At 36.6% G+C, this 17,913-nt stretch overlaps 1 protein-coding gene across 2 annotated transcripts; it reads right to left on the bottom strand.

Moving 5' to 3' along the window:
* Positions 1-2,599: 2,599 nt before the first annotated feature.
* Positions 2,600-17,047, bottom strand: LOC132293203 (E3 ubiquitin-protein ligase RHF2A-like). Of its 2 annotated transcripts, none has more exons than XM_059790576.1 (9): positions 16,800-17,047; positions 15,774-15,914; positions 15,641-15,687; positions 5,886-5,948; positions 5,397-5,505; positions 4,909-5,288; positions 4,690-4,794; positions 4,206-4,571; positions 2,600-2,953 (listed from the first exon to the last, which is right to left on the bottom strand). In XM_059790576.1, exons 1-8 carry the CDS (start codon positions 16,803-16,805, stop codon positions 4,262-4,264), a joined length of 1,161 nt encoding a protein of 386 aa, XP_059646559.1. In that variant the 5' UTR covers positions 16,806-17,047; the 3' UTR covers positions 2,600-2,953; positions 4,206-4,261. The 2 variants fall into 2 exon arrangements, with proteins under 2 accessions (XP_059646559.1, XP_059646558.1); XM_059790575.1 differs by having other exon boundaries at positions 4,690-4,797; positions 16,800-17,034.
* Between the last annotated feature and the right edge of the window lie 866 nt (positions 17,048-17,913).

The following is a 17,913-nucleotide window of genomic DNA, read 5'->3' as shown; positions in this document are numbered from 1 at the left end:
TACCAAACGCACCTTTTCATTACTTGGCTTGTACGCGTCGGCTAAGCCGTAAAACGCGGAAAGCAGAGCGGCTCAGCCAGGATGAAAACAGCTGGAAGAGACGGCAAGCTGTCGATTGTCTGACAATTAATAAAGTGACCTCATTTCTACGCTAAGAGACAACTCTCCCACCATGCTTTTAAAGCGCGTGTCATGCGTGACTGAACTTAGTATTACAGCAATTTTATATACATAGTATAATATTCTATATATATATATATCTATATATATATAATAAAAAATAATAAAAGTGACATTTCTCCCACTGGAAGATGCTTGGTCGCCTTCATATATTTTTTAGGCAAAAGTTGAGAATCAAAGCTAAATGGGTTGCTTACACAAATATGAACCATAACGTGTATGGGCCGGACTCTCCCCTATATGGGTTTTGTCGGTGTCAAACTTTGTTTGTTTGTTTCTTACATATAAAGAAAACTCTGCTGCAGGTCCATGTGTTTGTCATGACAATACAATTTCAATATCCAACATTCCACTCTGTGTTTCTTTCGGAATATACAAATATATTTAAAATTGTTGAAGAAATCATACATAGTATAATTATAAGATTTTTGTTTTCACTGCTTAATTGTTCATTAATATTCTAAACCATTTTAATTAAAAAATTGTCATTCATGTGTCTTCATTTTAATTGTGTGTAGTAAAAATTTGGTGTAAGACTACAATTTCAAGAAAAAAATGATTTAAAATTAAGATGGTACTGAACAATGCTCCAACCAAGCTATTCACAATTAGGGGTGCCATGAATTTTTTAGATAGCATGTCTTTGTGCCACCTTAATTGAGAGTCTACTGCCTAAATTGAAGACCAAATTGAAATTGAGTAGGTGGGTGTACATAATCAAGTTATGCAGTTAGGTGAACTCTTTTGTTAGGCCCATTTGTAAAGGGAAAATTTTCTAAATAAATGACAATTTAGTTGTTCTTTCATTTTCTTTTTTATTAAAAGAAATAGGATTTGAACCCTTGAGTCCTCGTGTTGACAATCAATTGAGAGACGTAGGGTGTGTACTAGTGTAGTGGCTTCACACCCATATCTCTAAGTCGGTTATAATTATTATAGCACGGTTCTTATTTTTAAGATAAGTTTCATCCCCTGATGAAAGACAAATTTATTATCGAACTTGAAGTTTAATCGTTAATGAATTTTATCAACCCTGGTGAAAGACAAATCTATTATCGAGCTTGAAGATTAATTGTTAATGAATTCCATCATCCATGACATTGACCCAATAAAAACCCTTCAACAACTCTTTCTTTGAACTCACTTGAGAATCCTTATATTTTCATATTGCTACATTGCAACTTACTCTCACTAGTCATTGTGGTGTGGAGAACTAAGATGCGATGTCACCACCACCCAGAAAATAACTGAGTGTTGTGAATTTCAACACAACCTAAAAGAAAAGAATAGTAAATCAAGTTTTATATTGAAATAATTAAGTAAAATAGATATAAAGTTATGAGTATTTATCCTTAATTATGTTTGATGGCATACAATTAGAATCTTAAAATTAAAATTGGTGGAATTAGAAAAATTTACTTCAATTCCAAAACTCAAATTTCATGCACGATTACAGTCTGTAATTGTCATATTATTATTATTATTATTATTATTATATATATTTTTTCATGCAACAATAAATCAGGTAGTTTGAGCTCTGCTGACAGTGCAAACATGGATTTGAGTCAACCTTCAAGATTGGTCTATTTGTGGGTTAAAAACCCAAGAAATGTGGACCCAATCCAGCTTGTCTGGGCCCAGATGTATATAGGACGATTCTCTGTTTGACAGTGTGAGGTTTGATTTTGATTATATATTATTTAAACTTATTTTCATTCATCTATTTAATTATATCTTGGCTATGGACAACAAGACTCAACACCGACTCAATCCCTCTCTTAAAATATCATCTTTTAACACTTTTGTCATTGTAAGAAAAACTATGAACGTATATTAAGAATTCAAGTAACAAATTAAGTATTTATTCATGAGGATTAGGGTTTGATATAGTGCAGATTTACGTGAATTTAAGTCCATATCCATATTTAAATGTTGAGAGTGAATTCAAATCAAAATTAAATTTTGCAGAGATCATTCATCTCCGACCCTCCCAAATTAAAAACCAGCTTAATAAAATAAAATATACGTAATTTTGGTTAGATCTCAATTAGAATGGATTTATTTTAGATTACCCATATTTGGTCTTTCAGAAAATATACACCAACTTTTAAAAATAATTTAGATTCAAAATTAAAATAGTTCCATTTCAAGCCAGCAAGAATGTTCACGTTGAAAGAAATCCAGACGGATATATGAAATTTGAAGAAAATAAGCTAGCTAGCAAGAACGACAAAATCTTTAACATGGTTTTTACCCACATTTCAGATGGAATAGAGCAATCCTTTTCTTGACAAAATCCACTCTAACCTCTCCTACGTGCCTATTTCCTATTTCATTTTTCCCCACCTTAAAACAAAAACTGCATCAAGAATTCAATATACTTCAGAAAATTCAGGTAACCTGAGGACCAAAACAACAATTTCAAGGATAGAAGGTCACACCACTGAAAATCTAACATTCAACATAACATTGAGTTCATCATTTTCTCTTCATATTTTTAGAATATTAAACAAAAGTCAGTGCCAAAAACTACCCGATATTCGATACTGAATCCAAGTTTACATATAAACAAATATACAGGCAGATGCCAGTAAATTTATATATAGGTTCTGTCTATAGTAGGGCTCTCTCTCTCTCTCTCTCTCTCTCTCTTGATTTCCTCTCTTTTATTCAGATCAGACCACAAGCATCACGACTCTTTTCATCCCCTTGGCCTTAAATGCAAAGCAACTTGCCCTCAGCATGTCATATCTGGAGACAAGGGGTTTACAACCTGAAATGGAAACTGTTGTCAAGCAACACCACTGAATGCATAAAAGTAGGGAGTTATAATCAATTAATAAAATCTTATACTAATACAAACAGAAAGATTATAGAACTTTAGCCCAATCATTTTTGCCCTGACTAGGCCAAACCACCAGAGCAAATTCAAACAAATTATCAGTTTGAGACTGTATTACGGTTACCATCAAACATTATCCAACCACATATGCCCATCCAAACAAATAGCTGCCAACAGGTTAGGAAGAAGTTCATCTTGCCAACTGTGTACTTTTTTTCTCCCCGTGTCACATCCACCCGTCTGCCCAACCCCCCCTTCATTGGACAAAATTCAAAATAATAGGACGCCACTTCTACATCTTATTCTCAATCATTTGTTCTTTTTGGGGCTAGGCAAGGTTTGGAAGTAAGACCTTTGCCCAGTTCAAATCCCTACCTCTTTAATACTATTTGGGATTAATCACAGAAATAATTTAACACAACCCATCATTTCTAAGCCTGAGCATAGGCTTGAAAATGCTAGGCACAGAAAAGCTCATCTATGGTGACTCAAGCAAACCTTAACCTTCTGAGGCATACAGGTGTATCTACTGGGAACATGCTTAATTTTGAAAACCACGCATGTATACCAAAGTGCACTTCAAAATTTACTACTTTAAAACTCTCTTTAATGAAAGCATAGAAGTTGATATATATGCATGCGTGTGCGTGTGCGTGTGCGTGTGCGTGTGCGTGTGCGTGTGCGTGTGCGTGTGCGTGCAAAACGTAGCTTTTCACATTATCTATCAACAAGCCAGAGCTTCAAAATATGAAATAAGTTCCACTTTTTTCTTTTTTCTTTCAATAGATTAATTTAGCAACATATTTTTGTATATAACATGTAATTTAAATAAAATTGACAATCAACTTGTCAACTAAAGAAATAAGAATTTAAAATTTTAAAAAAATCATCATCAGAACACCAAACATAATCCTATTGAAGTCAATCTAAAGGGCTAATCCAGTGCACAAGGCTCCTGCCACTATAGGGTCTTGAAAGGTTGGATGTATGCAACCTTACCTCTATATGCGGAGAGGTTGTTTCGCTTTTGAATCCGTGACCTTCAGGTCACAATGGAGCATGAGGGAAAAGGGATAAGAAAGAGACTTATGGTAAAACTAGTATTTTGACTCAGAATGTATATCAAAATATGGGTATTAAAAAGGTATTAATAAGAATCCCTAAACCAATGAGAACCACTCACCTTCAGAGATGAAATGCAGAGGACAGATACAACTGCTTTTAAATAAGTCCTATAAGTTAATTTGAAACTGAACTTGCAGCCAAAGCTGCAGTATTGTTGTCATTCAGTGGGGTTCCATGACGAGTCCCTGCATTATTTTGGTTGCTCTGCTCTGTAACTGGATAATCACCCACATCATGTGACACAGAAGCACGGCCAGCTCTACTATTTTCTCTAGTCTCAAGGCGTTCCATCATGCGAGATACACTAGCAATTCCAGCATTCACTTCTCTCCTAACATCAGAACCAATATCTGCCATTGAGGTGCTTCGAGAGAACAGTCTCTCCTTCCACCCTTTAGTACTCTTTGAAATCGACTCTTTGTATCTATCATACAATAGAATTAGATAAATAAACATAATTCAAATTAAGTAACCCAAAAAAAAAAAAAAAAAATCACTCATAAAGGGTGACAGGAAAGAAGTGTTGTTTCTACCTAACTTACCTCATTGACATCGAGCTAAATCGAGATTTCAGAGAATCTGAAAATGACTGCAAATCTGATGGTCCCGCTCTATCTTGATTTGGTGTGAAAGATTGACTAGCAGAGCTTCTATAAGTAAATGATGCATAGTCAGAAAGAGTAATAAGAAATGTGACTCGAGGAACTGAATTTAAAATATAAGGTAACAGTAACGTGATATAATTAAAATATCATCACAACCGATTATTAACAGAGATCCTTTGTCGATTTGTTGGTGTGACGACTGATCCAGATGACGAGGCAGAAATTTGATCAGTTTGAGCGGCAGTGAACTGTGGTTCATCCACACCATCTGTAAGCGGAACAGATGGACTATCTACCGTGATTGCAGGTGGTTCAGATCCACCTCCCACCGGAGCCAAAGAAGCAGAAACATGGGCAGCAGGAGGTGCATTTGGTTGAGGTGAAAACACCAAGAACTGTGGACGACCATGAGCAGATGAACGGCTCCTTGAGCCCTCCCTCCGAGCAATGTGGTGGGTCCTTCCCATTGCAGCAGCAGCAGCCAAGTGCTGGATAATACGTTCTTCAAGTTCAGCATCATTGACACCCATTGGTAACTGCATTACAATGAGAAACATCAGAAACTATAACCTGAGGAGGCTTGTATGTGTTTATTGCCTATTGTGGAAACAAATAATTTCACTCAGCATTGATGGACAACAGACATGCTGTAATTCAAAATCCCCAAGGGTGGGATGATGAAATATTGTGGCATTTCTTGATGGATTGAACCTTAAGCTCCTCTCCCTTTCAACGGCTTCAAGCAATTCTTGACTGCCATAACATGCAAAATAGGTAATGCCGTCAAAATTTAAAGAGCAACAATAAAATAAAAGTAGGGGCAAGACTTGCCCTACTCACCAGTGAGTAGGTCATCCCTACTGACCATTGACGTGGTCGAATCACAAATGCACAAATAATTTCTAATTACAAAAGCAGGAAAGTGATAAATAAGGAAACCATGGAGGGTGACTGAATTTATTCCAAAAAAATTATTATCCTTATTTATCACTTTCCTGATTTTATAATTACGAATTATTTGTACATTTGTGATTGGACCACATTAGCAGTAAGTAGGGAAGACCTACTCACCGATGAGTAGGCAAGTCTTGTCCTAAAAGTAGAGATGTGAAAACAGAGAGGCCGTAATGAACCTGGTGGGATCCTTCAGGCTAATGGGTTGCCAACACATTGGACAATGAGAACTTCTCTGGCACCTACAAGAAAAATAATAATAAAGAAGAAGAAGTTAAAGTTTAAATTAAAACTCTTTTTTTCTTTTTAATGATCAACTTTACATTTTCAAGTTGACACTACTGAAAAAATTATCCTTGCATACAAGATCAAAATCAAATATTCTGCCAATCAATAGTATTTGAAGGGGGAACTTGAAGGATGACATGCACGAACTTTTCTTCTTCTTCTTCTTTCTTTCTTTCTTTCATTTTTATTTTATTTTATTTTTTTGTGTTGGGGAGGGGGGTTCTCGGGATGACGTACAAGTTCTTATGGTCGAACTCCTAAAAGATTTCTAGACAAGCATAGAGTCCATTTAAGAAAATGGGTTCTTATTTTATGATACTGAATGGTGAAAGACTAATTGCTTGACTTACCAGCAACCAAAAAATAGGGCCAATTGAATTGGTTAAATTACTTGATGAAATAAAGGTATGAATATACCTACTGGGGAAGAAAAAATATGTAGTACTTATAATATTGACACACACCTACCTGCAGGCCTCTCCAGCGATCATAACCAAACAAAAGATGTCGTGAGCATGCCCGCGCGCCGGGGGAGGGGGGGGGGGGGGGGGGGGGAAGGAATTTGTATGGAGCAGATGATGTTTACTGGTCTATGTATTTGGTATTTAAGGAATCCACAAAATGTTCTTTGAACCTAGAATTTATATAGACCCACCAGATCTTAATCCAAGGAAAACCCATCCAATGGCAGTAATTTTTATGAAAACATTTTATTAAATTTCAAAATTGGTAGCAGAAATCAAATGCTAGATCTGAGTGCTGGGACAATCATATGATAATTTCTAGTGTCAAATTCTAAGGAAATCCAAACATCAAAATTATAATCACCTTATCAATTACAAGGAATTTCAAGTGTGGAGCTCATTTTCAAGCAACAAAAAATGGACTAAAGTTAGGGAAATGCAATGCGGCCAAAATGAGGAAGCCCCCCTGGACTATCACAAATCCGCATTTTACCCCCTTGAACTACAAAAATGAACAAGTCAGTACCACAACTATCACAAATCGTACAAATTAACCCTGCAACTCAATTCCGGCCACTTTCCGGCCCACAAGGTCTACACGTGACTTTTTTTTTTTAATTCCGAAATTACCCTCAAATACTAATGAATATTATTATTTATTTATGCATTTTAACTTTTCTGCCACGTAATAAGGTAAAAACCGAGAAGCTCACAGCTGAGTTCTCCTTCCCGCCGGTGCCGCGAGCCTTCACAACCCCGTTCTGTAACTTCCCTTCGTCCGTCCACGAGGCTTCTCTGATTAGTCAATTCCTCCTTCCTTTCCCCTCAATTTTGTGATCTATCAACATAAAAAAGAAGAAGAAAGAGAGCACAAGAACACCAAACATAACAGCAAAATTCGATGACTCCGGAGCCGGTGGAGCATTTAGATTGATAGGTGGTTGACCACCAATTTTGAAATCAGTTTTCCGCCCGCAAGGTCACAACCGACCTCTCCGCAGCCCATCGCTGGCCCATGCCGCCATCGCCATCGCTGCACCAGCAGGCCGAACCATTCCTCTCCACAGCCCATCGCCGCCATCACCATCGCTGCACCAGCCACCTCTGATATGATTGGATCAAAACCGGTAGTTTTTTTCATCAATATAAATATATGTAAATATATATGTGTGTGTGTGGCTACTGTTACTTTTTTTCATCAATATAAATATATGTAAATATGTGTGTGTGTGTGTGGTGGTGGTGGTGGTTGGGGGGCTACTGTTGCTGCTCAGGCAACCTCGCCGCTTCAGCGCCTGTGCCCGCTTCAGCATCGCCATTAAAGCATTGGATGGGGGTCCACGGCGGAAGTGGTGGTTTGGGTGAAGAATTAGGATGGGATCGAATACAAGCTTGTCGGAGGAAGCCAGACGACGACGCCAGAAGAGTCGCCACCACGTGAAGCAGCGTAGTCCTTGCCGCCGATTGGTGATGGCACATCCTGCCTTAATTAATTTTAAATTAAAATTTTTTTTTCTTTCAATAATCATATTTAGGGTTGAGGAGTAACATAAGCGGCCGCCACAACCAAAAGAGTCATCTTTCTCCCTTCCTTCGTTCACCATCTCACAGCCAGCCATGGTCGATCCAAACATTTCTCTCTTCCTCTATCTCTATATATGTATTCATTTATATTTATATTTCTGTCGCAAAGAACGATTATCTGAATGAAATTTCCTCATCAGATTAATTCCACAGAAGAACCGGATAGAGATCTCCAAATACCTCTTCCAAGGGGTTTTTTTTTTTTTTTTCTTTTTTTTTATTTTTCGAGTTTTATATATATATAAATTTGAGTCTCACGTTCGATTTGTGATGGCACATCCTGCCGATTTGTGATGGCGAAAGGGGAAGGGGAAGGACAAGCAAGTGAAGGGAAGAGAAGAAGTCCGATTCCGGGGAGTCCGAAGGCGGCTGTAGGGGAAGTTTGCAGCGGAGATTCGAGACCCGTCTCGGCAAGGTGCCCGGCTATGGCTGGGAACATTTGACGACTTGAAAACAGAGGGGCATTGAGGGTATTTCACGTGATTATTTTTTTTGTATTTTTTTTTTTACAATGGGTAGTTTTGTAAATTTACAATGAAGTCGGCCGAAAAGTGGCCGATATTGCATTTCAGGGGTTAATTTGCACGATTTGGATAATTGTGGTACTGACTTGTTCATTTTTGTAGTCCAAGGGGTAAATTGCCGATTTGTAATAGTTCAGGGGGGTTGTTTGCACTTTTGCCTTAATTTTATCATTACAAAACTTACAAGACCTAAATGAATACTTTATACAAATATTATAATGGGTTAACTGCAAAAAAAACCCCTGAACTATGGGGTTTTGCAACTAACCCCCCGGAACTACAAGAAACCCCCTTGAACTTTCATTTTTTTGCAATTTGCCCACTCAGACCACCGGAAAAGAAAAAAGACAAATTTGCCCTTATTAAAAAACGACGCATTTAAAAATAATGTTGACTTAAATTGCTGACATGGCAAATTGAATCTCACCAACCAATGGGAGAGCGACAACCTACCGAATAGTGTGATGAAATTACAAAAGAGCCCTTAATAAAATAAAATATATATATATATATATATATATATATAAAGCCTAGTTCTGAGTTGTCGGAGATACAGCGACGTTATTTTTACAGGGTTGGTTCCAGTTCTGTCTGCAGGATCTGCCAGGGCTTCGTCTACAGAGAAAGCGCTCGAGTTTGCTCTACAACATGCCAAGACCAAAGGACTCTGCAAGGTGGGGATTCCGTTGTGGCCTTGCACCATGTCGGAACAACATCAGTAATCAAGGTTGTGACCGTGAACTGAAGTCAAGATGGTCTAGATTTTGGATGAAAATAAATGACAAAAAATGCCCCAATTTATAACAGAACTTGCTTTCTCTCTCCTATTCTCTATCTATTTATATAAACATATATATATATATATATATATATCACGATATTTACTGGAAAACGGATCTGATTGTTGTCCTAGGGTAGCATGGTACCGTTCCTCACTCGATTCCAGAATGTTTAGAGGAAAGAATGACTCATCTTTGATATAATCGGAGTTGGAGCGATCGGAATAGAGTTGCCGAAGACGGAGATGGAGTTGCCAGCTCACCACCACCATTAACGTGAAGAATTTTCCTCCTACCGAGACCTCTGCATCAACAAACTTCGGATCGAGAATCTGTGCTCACCACCAATCCTCACCACTCGCCGAACCGAAAAATGGCAAACCCAGTTCGGTACTGATCTTCCCTTGCTCCACCGCCGTTCTTAATCACGGTCTTCTATTGTTGCTGCCCATCAAGCACCAACATCCTCTTCACCATCATCGGTGTTCGTGGCTGAGGCGAAGGGCAATTAAGGCCGTCTGATGATCGCTCGTTCCCTCTCTCTATGCTCATACCTGTTGATTTTAGCACCGCCGCAAGCACCCCGCTCCGGTGAGTTTCAACTGACCAGTAGCGACCTCCGTTCATCCCGCTCCAGTGAGTTTTGACTGACCCAGCAGAGAGCTCCAAGCTACCATGACCCAGCAAAGGTGAGTATTGACAGAACCGCGAGCTCACAACCTGTATATATTCTCCGGTGACCAAACCAGCCGGTTAAAGATATGTTTGGATAATCACAAGGTTAAAGCCATGTTTGGATATTGGAGTCAAATGTTGGAAATTTAAGGGTACTCTTGTCCTTTCATGTTTATAAGGGTAGTGTAGTCTTTTAAAAAAATTCAACCAAATTTAACGTCTAATTGTCACCGGAACTTGGCCGGATGGGGTGATCTGCAACTCTTTTTGCATGGGTTTTTTGCATTTTTTGTAGTTTAGGGGGTTAGTTGCAAGTTTTGCCATAGTTCAGGGGGGTTTTTTGCACTTAATCCTACTATAATTTAAGAAAAATTTTAACCATTACATACACTTGAAAATTTAATTTAGTAAGTCTATATAGAGTATACAAGTTGAAATAAAAACTTTATATCCAAGTATAAACTTATTATAACTTGAAAATATATACTTATTAACTTTTTATATATTTTATGCTTATAATTAATTATATATTGTATGCAATTATTAATAATTATATACTTAATTTTTTTTCTGGTAAAGTGTATAATTAACTTTAAAGTACTGACTTAAAAATAAGAACAAGTATCAGTATAATCAACTTTTAAAGAGTATATAATCTAAAATTTTAATTAATTATGAAATGAAAAATCAAGCTTTTTCTTAAAGGTGGTGCAAGCCAGCATGAACTGAAAGATCAAAGACCATGCGAGAAAACACCAAGGAAAAAGACCCCGGCTTCAAGTCCTTGAAAAAAAATACTGAAATCATTAACTTTAAAAAATAAAAACTTAATTTTATCGTTTACAAAACTTACAAGACCTAAATGAATACTTTATACAAATACTATAATTTAAAAATAATATATACTTATAACCAAGTATAAACTTATTATAACTTGGAGATAATTTATACTTATTAACAATTTATATATTTTATGCTTATAATTAATTATATTTTGTATGCAATTATTAATACTTATATACTTAATTTTTTCTAGTAGAGTGTATAATTAAGTTTAAAGTACCGACTTAAAATTAACTACAAGTATCATTTGATGAGTATAATTCACTTTTAAAGAGTATATAATCTAAAATTTAAATTAAGTCTATACATATATATAACAATAAGTATTAACTTAAAACGATTTATACTTATTGAGAGTTTATATGTCCTAAATTTTAATTACTTTTTACATACTTCATATCTCTATTTCAGATTCCTTCTTTAGTGGCTGAGAGAATTGAAAGATTGCAGTGCAACTTTCTTTGGGAGGGGAAAGGAGAAGAGTTCAAGTTTCACCTGGTTCGGTGGGATCAAGTGTGCCGCCCAATTCGGTTTGGAGGCTTAGGGTTACGGAGGTTGTTGCCTTTTAATAAGGTTCTCCTTGATAAATGGCTCTGGAGGTTTGGGATCGAGAGGCATTGGTTATGGAGGAGAGTTATTGCTAGCAAATTTGGGGAAAGTCGGAGGGGGTGGTGCTCTCTGGCGATGCGTGGTCCAAGGGGGGTGGGAGTTTGGCATTTCATTCAGAGGGGTTGGGATGACTTCTGCAAGCATGTTCATTTTTGTATTAAAGATGGAAGGAGGATCAGTTTTTGGAAGGATCTCTGGTGTGGGGAACTCCCTCTTGCTATCGCTTTCCCACGGCTCTATAGGATTGCTTCTCACCGACAAGCCATGATTGTTGACTGTTATCATCTTGATAATGGGAGACTGTCTTAAGATGTTCAGTTCAAGAGGCATTTTCAGGATTGGAAGATCGAGGATGTTTCTCGTTTTCTAGAGCTGTTGTATAGCCAAGTGATTTCTTTTGGGGAGCCGGATTGGTGGTTCTGGATTCCTAACTTGCAAGCCCGTTTTGAGGTTAGGTCCTTTTTCAAATGCCTTTCGGTTAGTCACGGAGAACACTTCCCTTGGAAGTCTATTTGGTGGTCCAAGGCTCCCCGCAAGGTCGCTTCTTTTGCTTGGACCTCTGTCCTGGGTAAGATTTTAACCCAAGATAATCTGAGGAGAAATCAGGTGGTGGTTAATCATTGTTACATGTCTTTGTGTAATAAGGACTCAGTTGATCACCTCCTTTTACATTGCAGCATGGCCAGAGATTGTTGGGATTTGATGCTTCGATTATTTGGGGTCCATTGGGCTATGCCTTATTCCTCTAGAGGGTTGATTGAGGCTTGGAGAGGCATCTCTGTTGGGGCTAGCATTAAGGATGCTTGGAGGGCTACGCCGCTTTGTATCTGGTGGTGTATTTGGCTTGAGAGAAATAGAAAATATTTTGACGGAAAAAAGAAACATGTTTCTATGCTTAAGTTCTCTGTTATTTTTACTCTTTTTTGTTGGGTTTCAGGGAGAGATTATAAATCTATGGAGGAAATTATTATTTTATTGGCTTCTCTGAAGGTCTAAGGCGCCCTTTGGCCCTTTTGTTTTTTTGGGCTCCGCTCCCCTTTTGAGCGTTTTTAATAAATTTTTACTTATCAAAAAAAAAAAAAATAATTACTTTTAAGTTCTTACTTTAAAGGGAATAATATATATGTGTACTATTAATGTGCAATCCAATTTTATCTCTATTCCAACATTTTTTTTTTTGGGAAAGTATTCTTATTCTAACGTATCGGAACTTAGAAATTAACCAAATTTTACCGAAAAAAAATTTAAAATTGACATACTTTTGTTTTTTCTTTTCAAATTGTACTTTTATTGTTTAAAAGTTTTTAAGATATCATTCAGTAGGTACCAATTCTTTGGTCAATAAGGGCATCCGGTGTGCACTTGCAAAATTATCTATCTACTTTTTGAAAGTCGTGAAAAGAAAAGCAAGTGGTGTGCAATTGGAAGAGAGTGTCATGTCAGCGGGCCCCACTTCTTATTCTCTATCACAATATCCGCATATAGCCAATGAAGTGAAAAATCCTTAAAAGCTTTGCTTTTTTATTTTTGCAAGTCTAGCAACCTTTTTTCTCTTTCTCACCTTTTGTTTTATAATAAAATAATAAAATGGATAGATAATCTTAAGCTACACACCATGGGTCATAGTTAGTAAAAAAAAGATAGATAATCTTGCAAGTGCACACCGGATGCCCTTAATGTTCTCCACTTCATTAGTTATATGTGGATATTGTGATAGAGAATGAGAAGTGGAACCCGCTCACATGGCACTCTACTTCAATTAAACACCACCTGCTTTTCTCTCCACTTTACATAGATATTGTCTATTCAAGCTTGCACAACGGATGCCCTATGTGGCAATAGAAGTGTTATGGACACATCAACATCCCAATCATCCCTACATGGAAAGTGTAGCGGGTGGACGCTTGCCCATTTACTCAAAAACTTAAGCTGTTGGGTAGTGTTACCCACCCATTTATACCCCATTCACTTTCCATCCGGATCCAATATTGGACAACTAGCCCTTGTAACATTCTCCCCCACCCGATCTCGCAATGTCCTTGTTGCGGTCGAACAACCTTACCTACCCGGGCGGCTCACCCGGACGCCTTCTAGGCCGGGCGCTTGGCGTGGCACCGGATCAAGGACTGAGTCTGGTTCTGATACCAACTGTAAAAGGTGAGCGCTTGCCCATTTACCCAAAAACTTAAGTTATTGGATAGTTCTGCATACCCACCCACGTATACCCCATTCACTTTTCCATCTGGATCCGATATGGGATAAATACCCCTTGTAACAGAAAGCCTATACATCTAACAAGTCTTGAGGACTTCCTACGGATTTTATCACACTTCATCAACTTGTTTGGAAGACCTCAAGGAAACCCACCACTATTCTACTGAATAACCTCAAGGAGTTTACTGCGGGAAGTGGCATCTCGACCAAGCCACCTAAGTTGGAAGCAAGGCCTAGGATCCCAGGGGAGTTTGGCCTAGAGGCTGGAGTTTAGGATTTCTTAAGGAACACCCATTCCATGGGACTGTTCCTCGAACGGGTCCAAAGATCATTTAGGGCTTAGCAGTTCCTTGAGATAGCCCTATGTCCTCCACAACTCATATCCTTTCTTTTATTGTTATTATTATTATTTTTGATAAGTCTTTCTTTTATTGTTATTCTTTCCTTATCTTTTCATCTTGTTGCACCACCATAATTAGACTAATATAATTTGATATAACCACCTTATTGGACTTTGGTTTGGTCTCTAACAATACCCAATGGTTTTTATTCCACTATTATACAAAGCGCACCCAACACACATCTAGAGGAGAGGAGATACCACCTCTCGCCCTCCTCTCACTTCACTGTGACCCAGCTCTAAAGGTTCTGTGGCCCAGTCTCTCTCTCTCTCTCTCTCCCTCTCTCCACTATGGCCAAGCGCCACAATCTCTCTCAGCTCCTTCACTCCACTAAGGCCCAACACCATGGTTTCTCTCTTCACTTCACCGTGGTCCAGTGAGGTCTCTGTAAAAAGATTGAAACTGCTCATACCTTACAAATTTTCTCCATGCTATAACCTAGGCCCGAAAAAAAATTGATCTTATTCCGGATCAGAGGTGATCTTGGTTCAATCCATTAAAAAATTATCTACTCATAACTGATCCAATACACAAACTGATCACTTCTATTAAATCCAAATCCAGCTTGGTTAACTATCAGATGTCAATTTAAAAATCCAATTCAATCTGAACACGCAGGCATTCCCAGAATTCAAACTCAAATATGCATTTCTCAACTTCAGCTTCCAAATGAATTCTTCTAAAGATGGGAAAATAAAAAACTTCTATGAACCACAAGTTGAAATTCTAAAAGCTTTAACCTGTACCCTATAATAAAAAATGAAAAATGAAAGACCACGTCTATTTTACAGTCCACCAAAACTATTTGAATTTTTTTTTCCAATACGAATAATAATAATGAGATTTAACTACAAGAATGATATACATATCTTCATTTTAATTAAAAAATATATACATATAGAATAAATCAAAAAGGTGCATAAATAAATATATATATATATATATAGAGAGAGAGAGAGAGATGAGACGGGTTGATTGTTCAGAAAGATGAAGCCTTAAGGTACCCATCAGTCAACCCCAAGAAACCCACATGCATAAGATAGTTGAGAGGAGAAGTAGCAAGAGAAAGAGAGGAAAGAAAAATCCAGAGATTGAGATTTGAAAGAGAGAGAATCTCTGAGAATCTTTTGCTTTATATATATGAAGTATAAATCATTAGGTAGATATAAAACTTGGTAATATTAAGAATATTTTGTCTTATATTTGTTGTACGAACACAAGAAAACAATAAGGTAGGGTGATATAATATATTATTTATATATACAAAAAGTTGATTTTTGCTCATTTTCTCGTTTATGTTAATAAACATAGCCCATTTAAAATACCAATATCCTTTAGAAACAGGAAAAATAAACCCCCACAATGATGCATGAAAGGTTTTTCCTATTTCCTCTAAAATACCAATCTGTAGACAAGACAAAATATAGTTTAATATTACTGGTAAACTCACATCAATTGATTGCCTAGGGAATAGAAAAAATTGAGAAATGAATAATCAACAAAAAAATAATAATAATAAAATAAAATAAAATATTGTAGGACTGGGATACTACCATTCAAGAACGCATTGAAGATGAAACTCATGCTTGCAATTAGTCACCTGCAGTACATGTTTTAATTGGGTTTGAGATAACAAAAAAATAAAAAAATTACAACTATAATACTAGAAATTTCATAGTATTTTACCGTTGAAGGATCACTCTCACAGAAGGCCTCAAGGCATATGCTACAAGCATCATCACATGCATCTTGAATTCCCCCTTCCACAAAAGCTGCAGCTGATGTTAAATGACCCTCGGTCTTCTTGACCTCATCCATCCCAGGAACCTTAACAACACAAAAATCCCCCCACAAAATTTTACATCAGAAGAGCGCACATAAAAAGTTTCCCAAGTCACAATTTTTTTTCTTTTCTTTTTGGGGTGGGAAATATGATTCACAGTCAGTTCCCAAAATGATTTATCTAAAGGGGGAAATGAGAAAAACAATTTGAAAAAAAAAAAAAAAAAAAAAAAAAAAAAAGAGAAGAAAAAAAAAAGAACAAACAAATAAATAAACCAAACATAGAAGTGCCTATATTACACATATTCTTTTTTTTTTTTCTTTTTTTTTTTTTTGATAAGTAACCTATATTACACATATTCATCCTAATTATAAAAGGGGAACAGTTGAAAACCTAGTAATAGAGTTAGGCAAGAATTCATCTCTCTGAGTATCCGTAGTTACCGAATGTAGTATCCTATAAGAAGTTATCGGTACTTACGAATACAACCCACAAAAACAAGTAAAATACTTTTTTTTTTTTTTTTTTTAAATAATAAAAAGAACCCAAAAATTAAAAAAACAAAATTTAACGATCTCTTACCGAGAACTCAACCAAAGTCAATTCCTAAAATCTATAATCAACCGTATCACAAACCTATGATATATCAAAAGCTAACCCGTTAAAAACTATACCTCCGTGATCCATCCTTATTCAGATAAATAATGAAAACATAAAGCCCTTCTTAGTAGACAATGTAATTAAAATTTTCCTCAATAATATAACAATCACCACAAAAGACCCAAATTAATTCCTCCAAATAAAAAGAAAAAATAAAAGCAAATCACCGTTTTGGGCAAAGGATCAAAACAAGCATACAAACATATCCAGAAGTAATATAAAACTGAACCAAAGATGATAGATAGATCTCTAAATTTTGGCGCGTTTACCTCCATTTGTAACAGAAAGACGTTCCAGAAAGTGGGTCAAGAATCCGAGACAACGCCCATGAAATTGAAGATCGAGCGTTGAATTCTTCCTTGGAAAGGGAATGCTAAAGTTCCGTGGAAAGGAATTGGTTCACAGGGATGATCAGAGAACCCTAGAACCAAGGGGTAGAGAGAGAGGGAGAGAAATGATTAGAGGGAGGGAGGGAGGGAGGGATTGAGGAGAGAGGAAAGAGGTGAGAGAAGAAATGTCCGCCTTTGCCTTTATTTATCCTTTTTATTTGCTTTTTTTAGTTCCCATTTGTGTTGTCAAAGTTCCATTGGCATATAAGATGGGGGTCGTCTCTAATGTCTCTTTACTTCTAAAATAATTGGCTCTCTCTCTCATACATGAGGGATACAAATCCAATTTTGAGGTCCTCAATTATGACCACCCTATCACCATTTTTCTTTTTTCTAAATTAATTTTGTCTTACACTCACACTATGTAATCATTGTCGTAATCACAGTAAGCTAGTAGAAATTTTATTTACTCTTTTATACTTTATCTTCATCTAATCTAAAAAGTTTTTTCCTTTGAAATACTTTGTACACATGGAAGAGAATTTTCTATAATGTCTATTATATTTATTTAGCGGGTCATATTATTATGTATTAATATCTAATTAATTAATAATACTATGCCATCAAAATAACAAAAATATTAAAATATTTTTCATACGGACCCTCCTAAAAATGGTGGCAAAAGGGCTCAGGCCCCTGTCTCCTTGAAAGAAAGAAGTCATGCCACTTGAGTGGCTAGTAGACACTAATTTAACATATATTTTCTTTTCACAGTAATTTAATTGTAACCTATAATTCTGTAACAATTTATTACTTAGGCTTGTTAATTAGAGCTTATGTCATACTTCTTTGTCTACCAATATAAAAATTACATAGAATAGCTCATAAAGATGGTTAATCTTGCTCGCTGTAGATTTAAATTGTTCATAAACTAATTGATTGTAGTGGGATTGGTTTGTGCTCCCTAATCATCATGACAAGCTGTCAAGGTGGCTACCAGGTGACTACAATGTTTCATCAAGATATTAGCAATGCAAGTCTGCAGGGACTTTAG

This window comes from Cornus florida, unplaced genomic scaffold (genome assembly GCF_030987335.1).
Source record: "Cornus florida cultivar Cherokee Brave unplaced genomic scaffold, ASM3098733v1 CherokeeBrave_3.0.0_Hap2_Chr02, whole genome shotgun sequence".
NCBI lineage: Eukaryota > Viridiplantae > Streptophyta > Magnoliopsida > Cornales > Cornaceae > Cornus > Cornus florida.
Note: the sequence above shows the minus strand (reverse complement) of the source record. Positions and strands in the feature narration are given on the sequence as shown.